Here is a 22099-nt window from a genome sequence, read left to right as displayed (position 1 = left end):
AAAAGCCCCCACCCCCTCAGCCTGGGCCCCATGGAGGTGCCACGATGCGAGTGGCGGGTTCGGTTGTGAAGCCTGAGGCAAGTCAGATGTCGATGATGGTGATGATGATGATGTAGATCAGGGGTCTCAAACAAGCGGCCCGCTAGTTTGAGGACACTAGTTTGAGGCCCCCGCCTTGATATGAAAGTTTAATGTTAGTGCGGCCCGCGCAAGTTTGATATGGATGCTGTATGGTATCATGTACCCAGAAAAAATTATTACGTTTGATTCATGTTCATGTTAAAGGTTAAATAACTGTTAATAGTTATCCTCCCTATCCGTGTGGAAGTGGTACGTTTTTTGGCTATTTAAGTTTAAAGGAAATAACTTGAAGGCTACCGTTTAGGTAGCCATCCCGTCATGGACTTCTACATGGAACGTTACTTTTGGCTGGAGGAACTCTGACGGCGAATGTGGGTCAGGCGGCTGCTGTGGACTTTGGCTTTGATCGGCAGCCTGGCCTCCTGCAGCGATTAATCGACGATTAATCAACTAACTAATTCACTCGTTTGATCACAGCCATTTTTTAAAAAAAAGACGGCCATCTGGACTGATCTTCCAGGGCCCCCAGATTATTGTCGTCTATAGGCTGTGCTGCACGTCCACATGTTTACGTCTGCTCGCTAACTGCTAGGACTCAGTGTAGCCCCGCCTCCGCAAAGAGGCTTAATAGTTGAGAGGATGCTTACTCTCTTTCAATAATTACCGGACTGTTTATCGTTCCATTAAATTGATCAACTATTTATAATCCGGGTTCATTAAAAAACTTTTAAAAACTATTGAATTAGTTCATCAACAACTATTTTGGTATTCTAATATCCTCTTATTTCAATTTTCGATATCCTTCGTCGTGCATGAAAGCATAGCTTTGTGAGTGACAGCCGCCACTTTCCAGATGGAAATCAAAGAAAGTGGGAAATAATCCACAGCGACGAGGGACGAGCCAAGCCATTTTAAGGAAACACGCCTCATACACAAACTCCACTTGCTGTTCTTCCCATGAGAAAGTAGGTTTGCGGGCCAGGTCTGGTCATGAAAAGGCAGTGATGTCACATGAAAGGTTAGCAGAAATAGACCAAGACACTGCAGTCATTGATTAAACCCAGACCCAAGACGCAAAACCCCAAAAACCATGACTTCCATGTGAGACCCAGCCCTCAAACGCCCCGCCGTCCGCACCGCCGCTCGGAGGCTCCACGTGCACGAGACCTTGCACGCGCGCGCACACACAGCCTGAAACATCACACGCGTACAGTTGGCTCCTCCCCTCACCGCCGTTTTCCTGTCTTCCCACCTGACCAACCATAATGGAGAATAAATAAATAATAACGACGCGGGTTCAAGTCATAATTATGGGGAAAAAGTTGGAATAGTCGGAACATTGACCAGGACATATGAAAGAAATGAAGTCAACATATTTATAGAAAAATGTTATGTTGCTGACGTTATCGCAGCAGTACGTTTGGGGCCATGAGACAACTTTTGCAGGACAAATGCTAACCAATCCTCTCAGTGGAACAATGGAGCTTCAGATGGTGCAGGAGCGTCAAACGACAGCCAGCTATGTGGAGAATGTTGGTTTTCTAATGAGAAAAATGTAGCAATTTTCCAAGAATATCAGCAGGAAAATCCATATATATTTTTAGGAGTCTCGGGCGAGACTCAGCATTGGTAGCATGCTGATTTTAGCACACTAGCATTTTTGCCATTTTCATAGGTGCACGCTATTATGCTACATGTTAGCATGCTGATGTTAGCATTGGTAGCATGCTGATTTTAGCACACTAGCATTTTTTTGCCATTTTCATAGGTGCACGCTATTATGCTACATGTTAGCATGCTGATGTTAGCATTGGTAGCATGCTGATTTTACCACACTAGCATTTTTCGCCATTTTCATAGGTGCATGCTATTATGCTACATGTTAGCATGCTGATGTTAGCATTGGTAGCATGCTGATTTTAGCACAGTAGCATTTTTTGCCATTTTCATAGGTGCACGCTATTATGCTACATGTTAGCATGCTGATGTTAGCATTAACAGCATGCTAATTTTACCACACTAGCATTTTTCGCCATTTTCATAGGTGCATGCTATTATGCTACATGTTAGCATGCTGATGTTAGCATTGGTAGCATGCTGATTTTAGCACACTAGCATTTTTTTGCCATTTTCATAGGTGCACGCTATTATGCTACATGTTAGCATGCTGATGTTAGCATTGGTAGCATGCTGATTTTAGCACACTAGCATTTTTTTGCCATTTTCATAGGTGCACAGTATTATGCTACATGTTAGCATGCTGATGTTAGCATTAACAGCATGCTAATTTTACCACACTAGCATTTTTCACCATTTTCATAGGTGCACGCTATTATGCTACGTGTTAGCATGCTGATGTTAGCATTGGTAGCATGCTGATTTTAGCACAGTAGCATTTTTTTGCCATTTTCATAGGTGCACGCTATTATGCTACATGTTAGCATGCTGATATTAGCATTAACACCATGCCAATTTTACCACACTAGCATTTTTCGCTATTTTCATAGGTGCACGCTATTATGCTACATGTTAGCATGCTGATGGTAGCATTGGTAGCATGCTGATTTTAGCACACTAGCATTTTTTTGCCATTTTCATAGGTGCACACTATTATGCTACATGTTAGCATACTGATGTTAGCATTAACAGCATGCTAATTTTACCACACTAGCATTTTTCGCCATTTTCATAGGTGCATGCTATTATGCTACATGTTAGCATGCTGATGTAGCATTGGTAGCATGCTGATTTTAGCACACTAGCATTTTTTTTGCCATTTTCATAGGTGCACGCTATTATGCTACATGTTAGCATGCTGATGTTAGCATTAACAGCATGCTAATTTTAGCACACTAGCATTTTTCACCATTTTTATAGGTGCACATTATTATGCTAGATGTTAACATGCTAATGTTAACTTGACTGTAAGTAAGTGCACCTCCTCCCTTTTGTCACGATCCTTTTGATCCCTCCCGTTTTCACCCCCTGGTGCTCCACGAGGGAAAAAAAGGGAGGGGGGCTGAGCGTGGATATCGTAGCGTGGGAAAAAAAGCAGAGTGCTTCCTCTCGCCCGGGACAGAAGACGGGCGCTGGGCCAAATGACTTCATTCCAGCCGGTTTCACATCCCAGCATCCCTCCCTGCGTAGCGCCGCGACACGACACGACGCACGGCCATAAAACACATCATCACGTCGTTGAGCGGGAGTCGTTAGTGAGTGTGAAGAAGCTTTCGTGCCAACTGCCGTGGACACACACACCATACCCCCCTCCCCCCCTCACTCTCCCATCCTTTTAGGCCTTTTCTATCACTTTTCCTTCATCATCAGCTGAGTCCAAGTCAGGCCTCTGCAAAAACTGCATAAAACACCCCCCCCAAACCAAACAAAATAATAATAATAATGAATAATTCTACAAGAATAAATTCTACATGAAAAAATCCCACCCTCAGCCATTTCTGTGTGGAGTTTGCAAGTTCTCCCCGTGGGTTTTCTCCGGGTACTCCGGTTTCTTCGACCATTCCAAAAACATGCTAGGTTAATTAGCCACTCCAAATTGTCCATAGGTATGAACGTGAGTGTGAATGGTTGTTTGTCTATATGTGCCCCGTGATAGGCTGGCCACCAGTCCAGGGTGTACCCCGCCTCTCTCCTCTTAAAAATGAAATCTCTATTTTTACAAGAATAAACTTGATAGAATAAACAGGAATGCCATCAATGTCATATTTAACACAGTTTAAATATTAAAGAAAAGTTATTTTTAATAAGTGTAAAATCAGGAGAAATAAACAAAACAATTTTAATTTTTGAAAAATTACACTGGGGGAAAAGTTCTCACAATTTAACCAAAATATGACGGGGATGATGTCATAATTATAAGAACATCTACAAGAAAAAAAGTGGAAATTGTTGGAAATATAAAAAAAACAGTAGAAATAAAAAATAATAAAGTTGCTTTCTAAAAAGAAAAAAGGCAGAAAAATGCATTTTATTGAATGAAATATATTGAATTATGGTATATAAAACTGAAATATTAAAAAAACTATTTTTTTAAATATTATGGGAATAAGTAATAGAATTAGGAAATGATGAAAATTGGGTGGGGAGTATGAAGTTAATATGTTTTTCCATCTGAGATGTCAACAATATGGAAGTGCCACCATAGATGGGCCCTAGATGGAGGGAAGAAGGGATGAGGCGGAGATGACGTGAGTGAGAAGCGACCATCATGGTCATCATCTCCATTTCCATAGAGATGCTCACGTGGACGTTCAAACGTCAGCGGCTCAACGCCGTGTTATGAAGAAGGAAAACACGAGGCTGGTATCGTCATGTGGAATTCTGCTGACGAGCAGGAAGACCAGCAGGAAGAAGGAGGGCAAAGAAGTGATTGGAAAGGATCCGTGCTCCCAACAAGCCGCTACGTTCCAGCCACCAGGAAAATGTGAGGCGCGGTGGAAAGAGATTCTACACGTGTCGCTGAGCGGAGAGGCGGCAGCGGCGGCTTGAAATAGCAGCACTTTGGGGTGCAATGAAAGTTCCATTTAGCGGGATTACACAGAGTGGCGCACGGAAGCTCCGTGTAACGGCACCTCAGAGGGAGACTTAACGGCTTTAACGGCACGCCGTCCTGACCGCATAACCCCGCAGAAAGCCCCTAAAACGCTCCAAGCCTCGTTGGCTCTCGCTCAAAACTTCCTCCAGAGAGGGGTCACATCCACTAACAACCCCCCCCCCCACCCCCCCAGCAGACTGCTTGTTCTCTTGTCTGGTTAGCCTATTTTACACAAGGGAAGCAGTGGTGTTTTTGCTGACACCTGGTGGTCACAATGATTCACTGAGCTATTATGCTACATGTTAGCATGCTGTTGTTAGCATTGATAGCATGTTAATTTTGCACACTAGCATTTTTCGCCATTTTCATAGGTGCACACTATTATGCTACATGTTAGCATGCTGATGTTAGCATTGATAACATGCTAATTTTAGCACACTAGCATTTTTTGCCATTTTCATAGGTGCACGCAATTATGCTACATGTTAGCATGCTGATGTTAGCATTGATAGCATGCAGATTTTAGCACACTCACATTTTTTTTGCCATTTTCATAGGTGCACACTATTTTGCTACATATTAGCATGCTGATGTTAGCATTGATAGCATGCTAATTTTAGCACACTAGCATTTTTTTGCCATTTTCATAGGTGCACGCAATTATGCTACATGTTAGCATGTTGATGTTAGCATTGATAGCATGCAGATTTTAGCACACTAGCATTTTTGCCATTTTAATAGGTGCACGCTATTATGCTACATGTTAGCATGTTGATGTTAGCATTGATAGCATGCAGATTTTAGCACACTAGCATTTTTTTGCCATTTTCATAGGTGCACGCTATTATGCTACACGTTAGCATGCTGATGTTAGCATTGATAACATGCTGATTTTAGCACACTAGCATTTTTTTGCCATTTTCATAGGTGCACGCAATTATGCTACATGTTAGCATGCTGATAGCATTGATAACATGCTGATTTTAGCACACTAGCATTTATTTTGCCATTTTCATAGGTGCATGCTATTATGCTACATGTTAGAATGCTGATGTTAGCATTGATAGCATGCTGATTTTAGCACACTAGCATTTTTTTTGCCATTTTCATAAGTGCACGCTATTATGCTACATGTTAGCATGCTAATGTTAGCATTGATAGCATGCTAATTTTGCACACTAGCATTTTTCGCCATTTTTATAGGTGCACATTATTATGCTTAATGTTAACATGCTAATGTTAACTTGTCTGTAAGTAAGTGCGTGTCTGCAAGTAATGTGTAACGTCTGCGTACAGTACTCATACAGTACGATAGCTTTTAGCTGAGGCTGCCTGAGTTGAAGTAACAAGGAGATCGCAGCTGCTGTGTCGACCACAGACTAATTAAATACACACGTGTGACTTTCAACTCGATTTTTCAATCTAAAAATGAAGTTTTGGCTGTTTGGTACGCATCCGGACAAAACAAAGAGTCTTCTTCCGGAATATTTTGACATTTATGATACAGGTAACATTTTCTCGTGAACCACCCTCTGGCTCTGCTGTGATGACAGCCGATATCAATAAATAAAAAACAAACGGTAGGAAGAATATCAGCCACAGCGCCCCCCCCCCCTTGGGGGGGGGCCCTTGGCGACTTCGGATGGAAAAGTGTAGGGACACCCCCGCTTTTACAAAGCCTGGTAGGAGCTCGGGATGCTAAACTTTGTGACTTATCTGGGAAGGTTTAAGTACTTCCCAGCTCGTCCTCCGCTTTTCATCCGACTAACACTTCCCAAAGTGGAAGAAGAAGGGTGGCCTACCTTGACCAAAACAACATTTACTGGTCTCTCCCCCTTGGCACAGAGGCTGTACCTCTTCTTGTGGCGTTCGTACATGTTGTCCCCTCCTCGCGAGCCCAAAAAAACATATGTACAGTATATCCAGAGCGAGAGGACGCAAGGAAAAGCGATAGCCGAGTTTCACATCTGGACACAGAAGCCTCTTCCCGTGCACCCTCCCTTCCCCTCGCCTTGATTTCTCCTTCCCTCCCCCCTGCAAAAAAAAAAGAAAAACTTCTGTCCGCCCGCCCCCCTTTCTGGCTCTGCCTATAAAAGCCAGGGATTGAATGTCGCTCTGTGTCCACAACACCACCGTGTTGCAATCGGGACAGATGACACTTATGGGTATTGTGAGCTCAGCTGTCCCATGTAGGTCAGCTGCTCCCACTCGGCGCCCCCTACTGGATGGGGAGGACCCAGGGGCAGGTCCCGGGGGTGCTGCCTGTCGGAGGGAGCGCTGGGAAAAATAAGCGTATGTGATCGAGTTTCCACCACAAAGACTCAATCCGTGTAACGACATTATAATTCGTAGTAATCTATGACTGATACCGGGCTCTCCAACATGTGGCCCAGGAGCCATTCGTGGACCACAGAAGCTTTTTTTGCTTACTTACCTGCGGCACACTCTAAAAAAAAACAGCAGTAATTTTTAAAACAAATAGTAACTTAACTTAATAGTAACTTAGTCGTAATTTTACTAAGTAAAATTAAAGAAATTCACAAAATTAATTCTACATAACTTTTAGAATACAGAAACATAAAACTGAAATATTAAATAAAAACAATCTCTGACTTTGGTTAAATTCTTAATATTGCGGGAAACAAACAAGACAACAAATAACAAAATAATAAAATTTATCATGTTATGAAAATAAAGGCAAAATATTACAGAAATAAGGTAATAATTATGAGAAAATTAAAGTAAGAAAATAAAGTCCAAATATTAATATTTGTTTTGTTTAATTAATATTCACAATATTATAAAAAGTTGTATTCTTACAATAATTTTTTTGTACTTTTTGAGAATAAACTTTCTAAAGAAATATAATGTCAGTTTAGTAGCATAAACATGAAATATTACAGAATAAAGATGTTTTTGTTTTAAAAGTCAGAATATTATGAGGAAAAAAAGTTATTTTATTTTTGGAAAATATTTGAAAAAGTTTTTAGGAGTCATAATAAAGTCCTAATATTACGATAAACAATGTTGGACTGTACTGATGCACCCTCACAAATACAAGACGAACCGCAACAATCTGACAAACATCCAAGGCCACTCAGACTCCCTAAAGGGTGGCGGCCACGCATCAGAAAACAAGACTCTATTCCATGCAAACATGTGGCGTGGCCCCCACGGACCCGTCCCCGACACGTCGGTCTGACCTCAGGTGCTGGCGCGCGAGGACGCTCCCCGGCTGGCATCCGGCCGCCAAACAAATGAGACGCAAACTGGCAAAGCTGGCGAGCAAAACAGGTGTTGGACGAGGCCTGGCTGGGCTCCGTCCAGGTACTGAAGAATAAAATACGCAAACCATCACCGTGATGGATCACTGCATCTCCGCTCAGACCATTTACTTTCTCCGGCTTTGACTTTCATTTTGTCTGATCATGTCTACTATATTAGGAGTGTAAAGGTGACTATAGGGGTGTTATTTCATGCCTGGAGGGCTCTAATAATGCCAAAAGCCATATTTAGAAGGCGGTAAACAGGTTTTCTATGTCTTAGATGTCTTATTTTCTCTAATCATATCCACTATAGTGACTATAGGGGTGTTATTTCATGCCTGGAGGGCTCTAATAATGCCAAAAGCCATATTTAGAAGGCGGTAAACAGGTTTTCTATGTCTTAGATGTCTTATTTTCTCTAATCATGTCCACTATAGTGACTATAGGGGTGTTATTTCATGCCTGGAGGGCTCTAATAATGCCAAAAGCCATATTTAGTAGAAGGTGGTGAACAGGTTTTCTATGTCTTAGATGTCTTATTTTCTCTAATCATGTCCACTATATTGACTATAGGGGTGTTATTTCATGCCTGGAGGGCTGTAATAATGCTAAAAGCCATATTTAGAAGGCGGTGAAGAGGTTTTCTATGTCTTAGATATCTTATTTTCTCTGATCATGTCCACTATATTGACTATAGGGGTGTTAGTTCATGCCCGGAGGGCTCTAATAATGACAAAAGCCATATTTAGAAGGTGGTGAACAGGTTTTCTATGTCTTAGATATCTTATTTTCTCTAATCATGTCCACTATATTGACCATAGGGGTGTTATTTCATGTGTAGAGGGTTCATATTAAGGCCCATATTTAAAAAAAAAAAGTAAGAAATAAAATACCTAAGACATCTTATTTTCTGTGATTATGTCTCCTACTGTATATTGGGTAATAGGAATTTGTGTCTAGGTGGCTGTAGGGGTGTTATTTCATGTCTAGAGGGTTCTAATCATGTTTGAAACCTGTGTTATATGCTCTAACTGGCAAAATATTGTTTTTTTTCAATAAGGAATCCTCCTTTGCAGAAGTTCACTTATCGCGGTCACGTCTGGAACCAATAAACGTCCATAAACGAGGGATTATTGAATAGCAACTTTTGATAGTAAAATAGCTGAAATAACAATCACCAAGATCATTAAGATGCTGTATAATACAGGCATATGTCTGCTTCATGGTAAATAACGCCGTCGAGTTACAGTGGGTGTTTTGGGCGAGTGGGTCAAACTGCGTGGAACATTTTAAGTGCGTCCAACGTGTGGGGTTGAATAAGAGCGCCACCGTGCGGTGGTGTTTGCCAGGAAAGGAACAGCTCAGCAGTTTTGCTTGCAGGTTGAGTGATGCGTTCAGGCGTTGAAGTGAAAAAAGGCCAACCTGCTCCTGCTTGGCCCGCCTCCTTCCCACGCCTGTTTGTTTTTTTTTTTTTCCCCCGTAGCGTCCTGATGCGCTTGGGCTTCATGTGCTGCTGTTGCCGCGTGGCTATTAGCATATTTCAATATGCAGCGCACGCTGTGGCGCCTCCTTTATTCCATTCAGTGCGGAGGTGTTGCTCTGCAGGGCTGCTAGCAACACCTTTCTAATCAATTCTAATGAAGATGATGTTGACTTTTAGGAATCGTGGAGAGGGCTTCAGCCGCCAACTAATAGCATGCAGATTGCTATCTGGCTTGCTTTGACACATGACATCACAATAAGAATAATAACCATAATAATAATAATAAGAAGAAGCACGTCATGCTTGTTCCACTGCGTCTACACCATGAGATCATGCAGCTCAGGCGTCGCCACTACACCCCCCCACCCCACCCAGCAGCATGTCCCTCATTGAAAACACAGCACATTTAAATAGGATCATATGTTGGGTTGGGGGGGGGGTGACTCCACCAAACAAGGCAACGCTGCCCTCTGCTGGTCGGCCCAGCCTCCTGCGTGCGGCGTGTGAAACATCTGGCTTTCGGCAGCACAAACCGCCAATCCGGACCGCAAGCCCCGGAATATGCAAAGCCGCTCCAGCGCTCGGCTGCTGAGGAATCTGTCAGTCAGCAACAATCGGGAGCTCGTCTCGGTCAAAGATGGCCTCCTGCTCGACGAGGCTGGGGAGGGGAGCATAAATAAACCCGCGGCCGAGGGAAGGGGGATCCTGTTGCACGTCAACTCCACCAAAAAGTTCTCTCTTCCCGTAACCGAATGGAAGGAAGGCTGAAAGAAAGCGTCAACGAGCACCTTGAAAAGTGCACGTCAGCAAAGTTGCCTCCTGATTCCCACATTCTCGCACAACATTCCCCCAGACCGACTAAGTCCCATTTATCCCTGATGCCTGGGTCCCGGTGTGCCAGCCAGAAGCCCTACGTTGACGCAGCGGAATTAAGGCCCTGCTGGGTGACATGCTCTCATGGACGGGGGGGGGGGGGCTGCATCAATCGAGCATCTTTTCTAGCCCGCTTATCCTGGCAGGGAGGGGGGGGGGCTTTCTTACGCAGACACATTCTCCAGCAATTCATTACCCATAGACATACATACCCATATACTGTAGAATCTACAAACTACGGCCCGGGGGCCACATCCGGCCCGCCAAGTGTTTGAATACGGCCCGCCCAATCTTTCCAAAGTATTTCATTTAAACTCAACATACAACCTGGCATCATGGCCTGAGCCAACCTTTTGATGGTTTTATCAATTTCGTTTTTTGACATGGTCTGTTGTTTAGTGCTCCTGAAAAAAGGGACACAAGCACATAATAATAATAATAATAATAATAATTATTATTATTATTATTAGATTATTATAATAATTATTAGAACTATAGTCTGCCTCCCCCCCGTAAATTTTGTCATATCAATGCGGCCCGCGAGTCAAAAAGTTTGCCCACCCCTGCTGTACATACATATTCATATAAATACCCTTATACATGCATATATACCCATACACATACAGTACATACCCATATAGATATCGATAAACACAGCTATAATCTAAAAAGGAGCGCTTGATTGGCTCACCTGCACATTACGGGTAATCTCACCACACTGAATCATATTTTTAAATGATTGGTTATTGGAGTCCCAATTCCGTGCAGCCCAAATATTTAAAATTTGCGCATGTTGCTGTGTGGATCCAGTGACATCAGACGTCCCGAGCCGGGATTCAATTCCATTGTTATCCGGTCAAAACCAAGCTACTCTACGTGAACCGCTACACTAACAAGGACAATTAACATTTAAGATCAGATGGCTGTCATGTGGGCACGGTGGTCGAGTGGTTAGCGCGCAGACCTCACAGCTAGGAGACGAGGGTTCGATTCCGCCCTCGGTCATCTCTGTGTGGAGTTTTGCATGTTCTCCCTGTGCATCCGGGTACTCCGGTTTCCTCCCACATTCCAAAAAACATGCTAGGTTAATTAGCCACTCCAAATTGTCCATAGGTATGAATGTGAGTGTGAATGGTTGTTTGTCTATATGTGCCCTGTGATTGGCTGGCCACCAGTCCAGGGTGTACCCCGCCTCTCGCCTGAAGACAGCTGGGATAGGCTCCAGCACCCCCTGCGACCCTCGTGAGGAAAAGCGGTAGAAAATGAATGAATGACTGTCGTGTAGACCTTGGCCTTCCACCCAACAACACCACTGTCCCAATACTTTTGTCTTGAGAATCAACAGGTTGGTGATTTTTTTGTTCATAGCACCTTCATTATACAGTTTTGCCGAGCTAGCATTATCAATCATAACAACAACAACAACAACAGGGAGACGCTTACCGTGGAAGAATGGGGCTCATCTCCTTCCTGTGCCTCACCGGTCCCGGCGTGCTCAGACACGCTGGCCTCCCCCTCTGGAGAAATGCGCAGAGCACAAGAGCACGGCGTCAGTAAGTACGATGACAAAGCCCTCGCACGGAAAAGAATCAATAACAAGCCAAGTGAGACATTTTCATCCCGGCTGCAAATACACGGCGGGTATATGGTCGCCTCGGGCTAAAATAACTTTGTTGTTGCAGAGATGTGATCTATGTGTTCATTTTCTGCTCCATTGATTTATCATCATGTGGTCATAAAAGCAGCGGGTCAAGCGGGACTACGTTGCTACATCGAGAAACATGAAAGCAATCCAATGTGGGTCAATGTATGCTAACTACCCGACACAACAAAAACATCCCGTGCTGGCTTTTTACGGCTGACAAAAACATCAGTCTCGTTCATAATCAGCCCCGCCCCCTACAAGACAGACAGCCTTAGTCGCCAATCTCGTGGTTACCTTCATTCTGGTCGGCATTTCTATCTTCCACCATCCCCTCCTCAGACGGTTCTACTGGGGAACCTTTCTCCTCCGGCGCCTCAGATATTAGGCCGCCGGGTGAGGGCGGTTCTTCAGGCTCAGAGGGACTACCCAAGTGGGCGTCACCAGCCGGTTCCTCGGGCGGGGAACACGTGTTGCTGTCATGCGGCGTCTCGGCGTGTTCCTCGAGGGAGGCGCTTTCCTCGGTGGGGTGGAATATGTCCGTTGTGGAACTTCCGACCGACTGGAAGCTGACATCGTCGTCGCTGGAGAGACCGTGGGTGAGGCCCGAATCCGGGTCAGCCTCAGACCGGGCTGCGGGCTCGGGCGAGCGCTCGGCCGAGTCCTGACCCGTCGGAGTTTCATCTGCAAAGTGTGAGGACATGGACGCATCTCCAGGGGGTTCCTCTGCCATAGGAGAAGCTCCATGCCGAGCAGGGTCTCGCTCCTGCTCTGCAGCGTAATCCTCGGCAGCTGTTTCCTGGTCCTCTTCCAAGTTCTGTACGGCGCTAAAAGGTGGAACATCTGACTCTGTGGTTACGTCATCGCAGGCGACCCCGGATGGAAGTGGGAGGTCCTCCTGGGCTGATAGGGAGGACTTAGCTAAGCCTTCCTCATCGTCAGGAAGCTCCGAGGTGTGACTCGACGATTCGTCGTCTCGCTGAGGCTCCTCAGAGCAGTCGGCGGACGGGGACTGGCCCATGACTAAATCTCCACCGGGCGTCTCCTCCTCTCTGTCGTCTTCTTCTTCTTCTGCCGCTTCCTGCTCAGATACCTCCTCTCCCTCTGTGGCCACCCGTTCTTCCTCTCTGTCTGTTTCCTGCTCACCCCACCCTCCCGGAGGCAGGCTCCCCCCTTCTCCTGCACTCTCGCTCAAGTTGTGTGCTCTAGCAGGCCGTTCCCTTCCCTCCGCCGAGGGCTGATAATCTCTCGCAGACTGGAGACACACCCGATCCTCCGGGGGGACAGGGCAGGGCTCCTGGGTGCTCACAGACAGGCTCTGGTCTTCCTCCTCGCCGTGTCCACAAGATCCGTTGGAGTTTTCTGACGTTTCCACGTGGGGGCAGCTTGTTTCGGCGTCGACGTCCTCACAGCACTCGGCCGTCGTGTGCAGAGAGTCGGCGTGCAGCTCCAGCACAGAAAGCCTCTGCGGAAAAGCAAGGGAACTGGATAAGAGTTTCTGGAGAGGAAACAAACACACATGCTCTCCAGCAGTCAATCGGCAGCGACCGCCTGATTGCGTAACCTTCAGCGGAACAAGCCCGGGGGGGGGGTTCAAAGCCGAGGGCCCGGGAAAAGACAAACAACAAGTGGAGTTCTTGCAGAGAGTTGGGGGGTGCCAAAAAAAAAGAGGGCGTGACTCACCTTGGCGTGGAGATGACGCGTCAAATGCAGCAGCTGCTCCACGCTCCGGCACAGGGTCGGCGGGTCGCGGCCCGGGCGCACGCTCTGCGTTAGCGTGTGCGTGCGCAGCCGTGGGAGGTGGCAAGCCACGCGGGCGTCCGCCGGGACCAGCTGGGCGCGCTCGGGCCCCTCGTCCGACTCGCCGGCCGCCTCGGCCCTGCTTGTGAAATAAACACTTAGCTCATCCCGAAGCAGCCTCGGCCCTGATTGGAGGGCTTTTAGCAGTGAGGTCAGCTGATCCGCACTCCCCCCCTTTTGCTGCCCTAATCCGTTTACGGTGACAGCGAGATGCCGGGGAAGATACCGCGTCAGGCAATAAAAATGCCAAGCGGCACCCCTTTGTGAAATGCAAACGAGCTTTCTGTCACATGACGCTAATGCGAGGCTTCCTCTCGATTAAAACACCTGACGAGCCACCGTAGACCTGATCCTGTTCCATCGGCGCCAAGTCATAAAAACATAAACATTCACTAGAGCGATAACAGCAGTGATGATTGGACACCGCATGATGCAGCTGGTGTGCGTTACCGTCGGGCTGTGACCGACAAGATGAAAAACGTCTGTCACTTCGGCACATAAGACCCGGCTACGGGCGTCTTCTCTCTGGGAAACAAACTCCAGGCGTGTTTTGGTTGGACATACGGAATGGCGACATGGCGACAGATCACTATGGCGCTCTGCCATTGGATTGAACCAAGTCGGTTAGAAAGTGCGAGCCCCCCCCCTCTCAGGTCTGAAGGGGCTCCCGTCTGTTCTAGTGTTCTAGCAGCAGGCCATGACTTGCAGACTTTTTGTCCGGACACCGCCCAGCCAGGCAGCGGGCGTTTGCGCAACACTTGGGTGGACCGCTAGCGGACGTCGCCGGTCCGCCAGTGACCTCACTCCTTAGTGAGGAAAATGACACCGCTCGCCCCTGGGAGAACGCAAAGTCCGCTTTACCCCTGAGGGCGGAGAGGCTGGTGAGATTTACGACGAGAGGATCGGCGTTCAATGCCGAGGGCTCAGCCCGTTTCAACGGAGACGCTAATATTACGCAATAAAAACAGTCTGACCTCATTAGCCAGTCGGGGAGAGGAAGCCATGTCAGGGAACACATGCCGTCCTTTTGCCATTTCACTCTGCAGTGTGTGTGTGTGTGTGTGTGTGTGTGTGTGGTACAACACATCATTAGACACACAAGTCGTAACCCGGGCTTTTGTGGGGTGGAATAGTTTCCCATCTCTATGGTTTCCCATGGAAAAATACTGAAAGACTGACTTTGCCCTTTAGCAGACTAGAAACAGTTTCATCATCACCACGGCCAACGGCGCCCGAGTCGTGGCGTATCCACAACGCAGACACACTCCAACGCGGACGCTAACTTGCGGGTACTTTAATTAATGAGGACTACACCGTGGTCCATCCGGAGGACTCACCGTGCGAGGAGCTGGTGGAGGCCGTCGTGGCCCCGCATCGCCGCCACGGCGGCGGGGGTGTGACCTTGCCTGTTTGCCAGCCGCGCAGCTTCTCCGGCTCCCGGCTGCCGTAGGAGGAAGTCGGTGACGCGGACGAGGCCCCGGCGGGCGGAAAAATGGAGCAGGGTCTCGCGGGGATCCAGATCTGCGGAAACAAGGTTGAATTAAAACACGATGAAGATGGAGTTATATGGAGAGCAACTCAAAAGGCTCCGCCCACATCCTTGCTTTTTTTTTGGCAACTGATGTCAACATACCACCTGTGGGTAATGCGACAAAATGGCTGACTTCCTCTTCTTTCTAACTGGAAGCTCAAAGCCCAAAAGCCCAAAGTTGGACTTGAAATTTCTCACAAAGTGCAGCCCAAAAAAATATATGTTACATGGCAGCAAGGTAGGTTGACCAGCATGACAAGCGTACACACAGGTAGATTGGGTGTGAATGACAGCAAGGTAGGTTGACCAAGCATGAACACGTCTCCGCTTTTCCATGTTGACCATCAACGACCGCTTGAGTGATAGAACCGCCAGCGCCGCCCGCCTGTAACAAGGCGTCTGCAGCGATCGCCAACAGGAAGTGGAACTGAGAGAGAGCGCCACGTGCCGGTCCACGGTGCCAAGGCTTTCATGTTTGCTGAGACATCTCCAGTTCATTAAAAGACCTCATTTAACTCCCACTGACACGTTATTGTCACCCCCCCCCGGGGCCGCCGTCATCCTCCGCCATGACACGTCGCCCATGGAGGAGTCCTCAACAGACCACTGCATCTCCATCACCGTTGTCGTTATTATTATGATGATAATTAGTGTAGGCCTTAAGGCTGAAGGATTACCAGCACCGAGTTTAGCGCCTTGTGCTGCTTTTACTGCAGGGGGGGCGCGGGCGCCATTTATTGGGCTGTCAAAAACAGCTGTTCACCCACGTAGAGGCACAGTAGCGCCCCCACAGGGTCTAACGCTCCTTCATAAGTTAATTCAGGCCTCAACACTTTGTCAGCGGACAGTGTACGTAAGTACAGTATGTTCACTTCACAGACACGCCGATCTGGTCCTCCTCGGAACTACACCTTCTCATTGTCACGAAGAAACAGGAAGTGGACCTTCCTATCACTGACCATGGTGACTCGCACTGCGGGAGGACGCTTTTCTGCTTTGAAGAAGCTCAGAAATCCCCGAAAATACAATCGACAGCCAAAACACTGAATTCAACTTGACAAATTCCGTGATGTCTTTGAACGCAACGCCTCGTGGCTCATAGTAACACCTTTGAAGTGTGAGTCTAGGGACTGGGCTTTAAGATTCTCAGATACGTGTAGTATCGTCCAGCATCGTTTGTTTGCAGTTCATGCAAATATCTCACATGTTTTTGGTCCAAAAATACCACAAATATGCATATTTGTATTCACTGTATAGGTGAAAATGGCGATTGATTCGTTTGTAAAAATGTGATTCAGTTGACTTTTTTCATCATTTTAACAAAAACAGATTCATTCATTCATTTTCTACCGTTTATCTTCACGAGGGACGCGTGCATGCTGGAGCCTATCCCAGCTGTCTTCGGGCAGGACGTGGGATACGCCCTGGACTGGTGGCCAGCCAATCACAGGGCACATATAGACAAACAACCATTCACACTCATAAACCTCAGATATTTTTTTACAGTTCTAATACGGAAAAAAAACAAAACAATGAATTTGGAAAATTAGGTTGCAGAAAAAGTTATAGTATTATGGGAATAAAGTCATGATTATGGGAATAAAGTCATGCAAGAATAAAGTTTGTCAGCTGACTGCGGGGGGGCCTCCCAAGTGCGGCCCATGGTTGGTTTTTATTGGCCCGCAGCAGATTCTAAAAGGAGAATTTATTAAGAAAACTGTAGAAAAAAATGGCAAATCAGATAATTAATAATTAGATAATTAATCTAAAAAAAGAAAAAGCTGTAATGTTACAAGAATAACAGAATATTATGAGGAAAAATAATGTAATTTTAATGGCATAAAGTACAAATATTTAAAAAATGCTTATAACTGGGTAGGGTTTTTTCCATTTTTCATAATTTTGCTACACTCGCTCACGCAACAATGACAATAAAATGATCCAGATATTATCAGATGGTATCGCATTTTCATGCCAACATTAGTGGAGTTATACTCTAATGACGTATGACATTTATTGCTGTTTGATTTCTGCAGGAGTCGTGTTGTGTTGTCATATCTGATGTCCAACCTTCCTTAGCTGGAGTCTATCCAACCTAGAGAGCATGGGTCCTACCTGTGTTACCCCCCAGCAAGCTCCACCCCGGGGGCAGAGCGATGTGGTGGAGGGCCAGAGCCAGACTCTCGTCCAGACGCTCGCATTCCTGCAGGGGGATGTGGCACTCGTCCAGGAGCAGCGCCCCATCCAGGCCGTCGCTGCGGCCCACCGTGCTCACCTGGAAGGGGCGCGTGAAAGTCAACAAGGTGTCCACTTGGGACGTGTGGTGCCGTGCTCACCAAAAACTGCGCCATGTCGAAAGCCAGGTCCTGGACAAAGCCGAAGCGGTCCTCGGCCACGGGAGCTACGCTGGCCGGGCCCGTCTTCACATCCTCCGAGGCTTCCCGGTCGCCAGGAGACGCCAAGCACAGGGTGACAGACACCTCCTCGCAGCAGTCGTGAGCTGGAAGAAGGAAAAAGGTTTTTCATTAAAAGTACGACAGCTGACTTAGTGCTGAGCTACGATAAGCTGCTCTGTACTTCAGTGAGGACAGGAGGAGACAGTTAAAAAAAAAAAAAAGAATATATTCAGTCTTCCATATCCTTCTCACATTGGAGGAGGCTTTATCCTGGCCTCACATCACCCAGACAGCACGGCAACGTTATTATAGCAAAGACTCAGCCACACTGAGAAGACATAATCAATGATTAATCGTCTTCACCTCTCCTCCATTTTCAACAAATATGCGCTGGACTGGAGAGAGAGAGAGAGAGAGAGAGAGAGAGAGAGCGAGAGAGCATGAAACATCCTGACATGACTACTAGCACATCACCACTACCAGGACTACCAGAAGAAGCAGAGTATGGAGGGGGAGGGAGCCACCTGCTGTGGCCCAGCAAGGTGCACTGTATTCGGGCACACGTTCCGGATAGCTGCTGCGACGCCACAGAGTTCTTTGACAAAGCTTTTGCACTTTTCTAATGTTGCGGCATTTCAGGTGGCTGATAAGGTTTTTTCGTGTGCGTTTTTTTTTTGGTTGCAAAAATCCTGCTCAATCGCTTTTATTGCAAATGTGGATCTTATGCCGTGCATAACTTCCATTAACATATGTATATAGCATATGTATTTAAAGTTAGGCATTTTCAAAAGGAACATGTTTAACTTATATCTTATTTTCTCTCATTATTTCTATTCTATCGGCTAATATGAGTGTAAAGGTGACTATAGGGGTGTTACTGTGTGTCTAGAAGGCTCTAGTAATGTTAAAAACTATATTTAGATGGTAATGAACATGTTTTGTATGCTAGTATGTCTTAGTATTATCACTTATTATGTCTTCCATATTGGGTAATAGGAGTGTAGAGGTGACTATAGGGATGCTATTTTATGTCGAGAGGGCTCTAATAATGTTGACAACTATATTTAGATGGTAATAAACATGTTTTGTATGCTACTAAGTCTTAGTATTATCACTTATTATGGTAATAGGAGAGTGAAGGTGACTATAGGGATGTTATCCCATGTCTAGAGGGCTCTAATAATGTTAGAAAGTGTATTTAGATGGTAATGAACATTTTTTTGTATGCTAGTATGTCTTAGTATTATCACTTATTATGGTAATAGGAGAGTGAAGGTGACTATAGGGATGTTATCCCATGTCTAGAGGGCTCTAATAATGTTAGAAAGTGTATTTAGATGGTAATGAACATTTTTTTGTATGCTAGTATGTCTTAGTATTATCACTTATTATGGTAATAGGAGAGTGAAGGTGACTATAGGGATGTTATCCCATGTCTAGAGGGCTCTAATAATGTTAGAAAGTGTATTTAGATGGTAATGAACATTTTTTTGTATGCTAGTATGTCTTAGTATTATCACTTATGGTAATAGGAGAGTAAATGTGACTATAGGGGTGCTATCCCATGTCTAGAGGGCTCTAATAATGTTAAAAAGTGTATTTAGATGGTAATAAACATGTTTTGTATGCTAGTATGTCTTAGTATTATCACTTAATATGGTAATAGGAGAGTAAAGGTGACTATAGGGATGTTATTCCATGTCTAGAGGGCTCTAATAATGTTAGAAAGTGTATTTAGATGGTAATGAACATTTTTTTGTATGCTAGTATGTCTTAGTATTATGACTTATTATGGTAATAGGAGAGTAAAGGTGACTATAGGGATGTTATTCCATGTCTAGACAGCCTTGATGATGTTAAAAAGGTTTTCTATGTGTCATACATGTTATTATGTCTACTGTAATGAGTATTAGGAATGTAAAGGTGACTCTAGGTGTGTCCTAAACAGGTCTGCACCTGTTTTTTATCCTTTTATGTAAAAAAGTTCAGCATTTACAGTGTCCAACTTTATTCTTTTGCCCTTTCAGTGGAGCCATTATAGTTTAAAGCGAGTGAGCAGCTTTACCAGGACAGAGCGCCTGCAAGGTGTCATGGCCGCTCCGCAGGGTGCTGGTCAGGTGCCTCTGCGTGCTGCCAGCAAACAGCAGGAAGTAGTCGCCACCCTCCTCGTCCACAGCCAGCTCCTCATCGGCGAGCTGCACCGTGATCATGCAGCGGCCCTGCGGGATGAAACGTGGTCGGTTAGGCAAACGTCTGACTGAAACATCAGCCGGGCAGGTTGCTACGGTGATGCCACGCTACTTGTTAGGGCTGCAACATCAAAACACACGCGTGCACACTCCGCTGAGCAGCCGGCTGTTTTCCCAAAGTCACAATGGCCCGGCTTGTGTCTGAGCAGCGTGTGGAATGGCGTGATGTCACCCGAGGGCAGAGCCCAGAGAAAGAGGGCGATTGTTTGGAAGCAGCTTCTTTCCGCCGAGGGACGGCAGCTTTATTGACACGGACGGAGGAGGCACGATAATGGGACGCTTCATCGCGCCTCAAATGTGACAATGTCCCCGTCGCCATCGCCGTCCGACACGCACGGAGTAGGAAGCACCGCTTCGGGGTGCTTCCTACTCCTCTTGTGTAACACTCACAAAAACGTATCCACCGGAGACACCAGCGCCGCAATGTTTGAGAAGTATAAAAGGTTCGCCAGAGACCTCCGTGGTGTCACTGGGGCTGCACCAGCGAATGTGCCCGAATACGGTGCACCTTGCTGGGCCACAGCAAGTGGCCCCTCCCCCTCTGCTACACTCCTAATTTCATCCAGTCCTTCTTACCTCCAGGTGACCACCAGCTGCACTCCATCTACATTTAAAGCAGGGGTCTCAAACTCAATTTACCTGGGGGTCACTGGAGCTAGGGTCTGGGCAAGACTGGGCCGCATCAGGTGTTTCCAAAAAAAAAAAGCATTTATTAAAAACAGAAAAATATACAAACTTTTTCAGTGCTTTGGTTCCGATTTTCTACAATAAAAGCTCTGATAAAACATTCCACTGTTCTCAAATATCTTAATTTTTATTTTTTCTGCACAAAATAAGATGAAAAATAAATAAACAAATCAAGAATAAAGAAAATCAATCAATCAGTAATAAATAAATATAATAATAATAATAAAACGGCAAAACCACATATAGTTGGTGGGTAGACAAATGATTTTTTTCAGATTAAAATGAACTAAGCATTATTAGAGCCCTGTAGACATGACAAAACACGACTATAGTCACATTTATACTCTTTTTATTTACAACATATTGCGCAACTGCAGGGTCTTGAGACACATGCTAACTCGCAAACTAGAGAGCTAACGACCTAAACGGTAGCCTTCAAGTTATTACCTTTAAACTTAAATAGCCCAAAACTTACCACTTCCACACGGATAGGGAGGATAACTATTAACAGTTATTTAACCTTTAACATGAACATGAATCAAACGGAATCTTGCGCGGGCCGCACTAACATTAAACTTTCATATCAAGGCAGGGCCAAAAACGAGTGTCCTGCGTGCCACATTTGGCCCGCAGGCCACATGTTTGAGACCCCTGATTTTAAGGAAGCAGATGGGTTATAGACAGGATATGGGTGTTGAGAAGTTACGGGTATTGGTCAGAAAGACAGATATGGTGGAGTAGGAGGGTGTCGGATGGAGAGCTTGGTATGCGGGGAGAGTGTTTGCTGGTCACGCCGAGGGTGGATTAGTGCGGTAAATGAGATGTAGATAGGTGGAAGGCCGGCAGCCATGACATTCTCTCCATTAAAAACTCATCTCTTATCTCGGGCCCGGATTGGAAATTAGGCTTCGCTGCTGCTGAGCAGATTGAAACCGCCGCGGAATTGTGACTCGGCACTCTGTGCCGGAATGAAAAGGTATTAGCGGGGAAATAAGTTCCACACGGGAGTGCCTGCGGTGGTTGGGTGGGTGGCTGGGTGGTTGAGTAAAGCAGAGGCGCTTTCGGGCAAATAAATAAACGGCGCTTGAAATGATTTCCGACAGCAACAATTCTCTGTTCTCTTTGCTTCCTGCCTCCACGTCCAAATCCATCATCATAAACACCATGACAAGGCGGAGACGTGTGGAAACGGACGCCTGCAGCCTCAGCGGCCATGGATCCCATCTGATGACCCCATCTGTACCACTCACCCACCAGGCCAACCTTCTACCTGTCACACATGCAGGACTCCTCTTCCACATACAGGATCTTTGGTCGGCACTTCTACACCAGCTCCTGTCATGTAGAGGATCTTTGACAGATGTTTTTTTGACGTCGGCCCTTAAATATAGCAGCGTGTTCGTGCCACATAAAGGATCTTTGACTAGCGTTTATGGAGTCGCTCCTGAAACTGGCAGAGTGACAGCATCATATGATCACATAGAGGATCTTTGACAAGTGTTTTTGACGTTGGTCTCCAAAAGTCTAAAAGTCGAGTGC

The 22099-nt window shown here is 45.9% G+C and overlaps 1 protein-coding gene across 4 annotated transcripts in view; it reads right to left on the bottom strand.

The window, feature by feature from the left end:
* The window catches only part of akap13a (A-kinase anchoring protein 13a), a 59316-nt gene extending 39442 nt beyond the window's left edge, over window positions 1-19874 (bottom strand). For 3 of the 4 annotated variants that reach the window (XM_078792720.1, XM_078792722.1, XM_078792726.1), the window contains exons 1-7: window positions 19690-19874; window positions 17565-17728; window positions 17344-17503; window positions 15035-15218; window positions 13581-13776; window positions 12195-13362; window positions 11699-11772 (exon numbers count right to left, since the gene is read on the bottom strand). In XM_078792720.1, coding sequence (XP_078648846.1) covers window positions 11699-11772; window positions 12195-13362; window positions 13581-13776; window positions 15035-15218; window positions 17344-17503; window positions 17565-17728; window positions 19690-19834 — 2091 coding nt within the window. In that variant the 5' untranslated portion in view covers window positions 19835-19874. The remainder of the gene's footprint in view (window positions 1-11698; window positions 11773-12194; window positions 13363-13580; window positions 13777-15034; window positions 15219-17343; window positions 17504-17564; window positions 17729-19689) is intronic. The other variant, XM_078792727.1, reaches the window with a different exon arrangement.
* Window positions 19875-22099: the final 2225 nt, after the last annotated feature.

This window comes from Doryrhamphus excisus, linkage group LG1 (assembly GCF_037039965.1).
Source record: "Doryrhamphus excisus strain RoL-2023G ecotype Guam linkage group LG1, RoL_Dexc_Guam_v1.1, whole genome shotgun sequence".
In the NCBI taxonomy this organism is placed as follows: domain Eukaryota; kingdom Metazoa; phylum Chordata; class Actinopteri; order Syngnathiformes; family Syngnathidae; genus Doryrhamphus; species Doryrhamphus excisus.
This window is presented reverse-complemented; position numbering and strand designations above follow the sequence as displayed.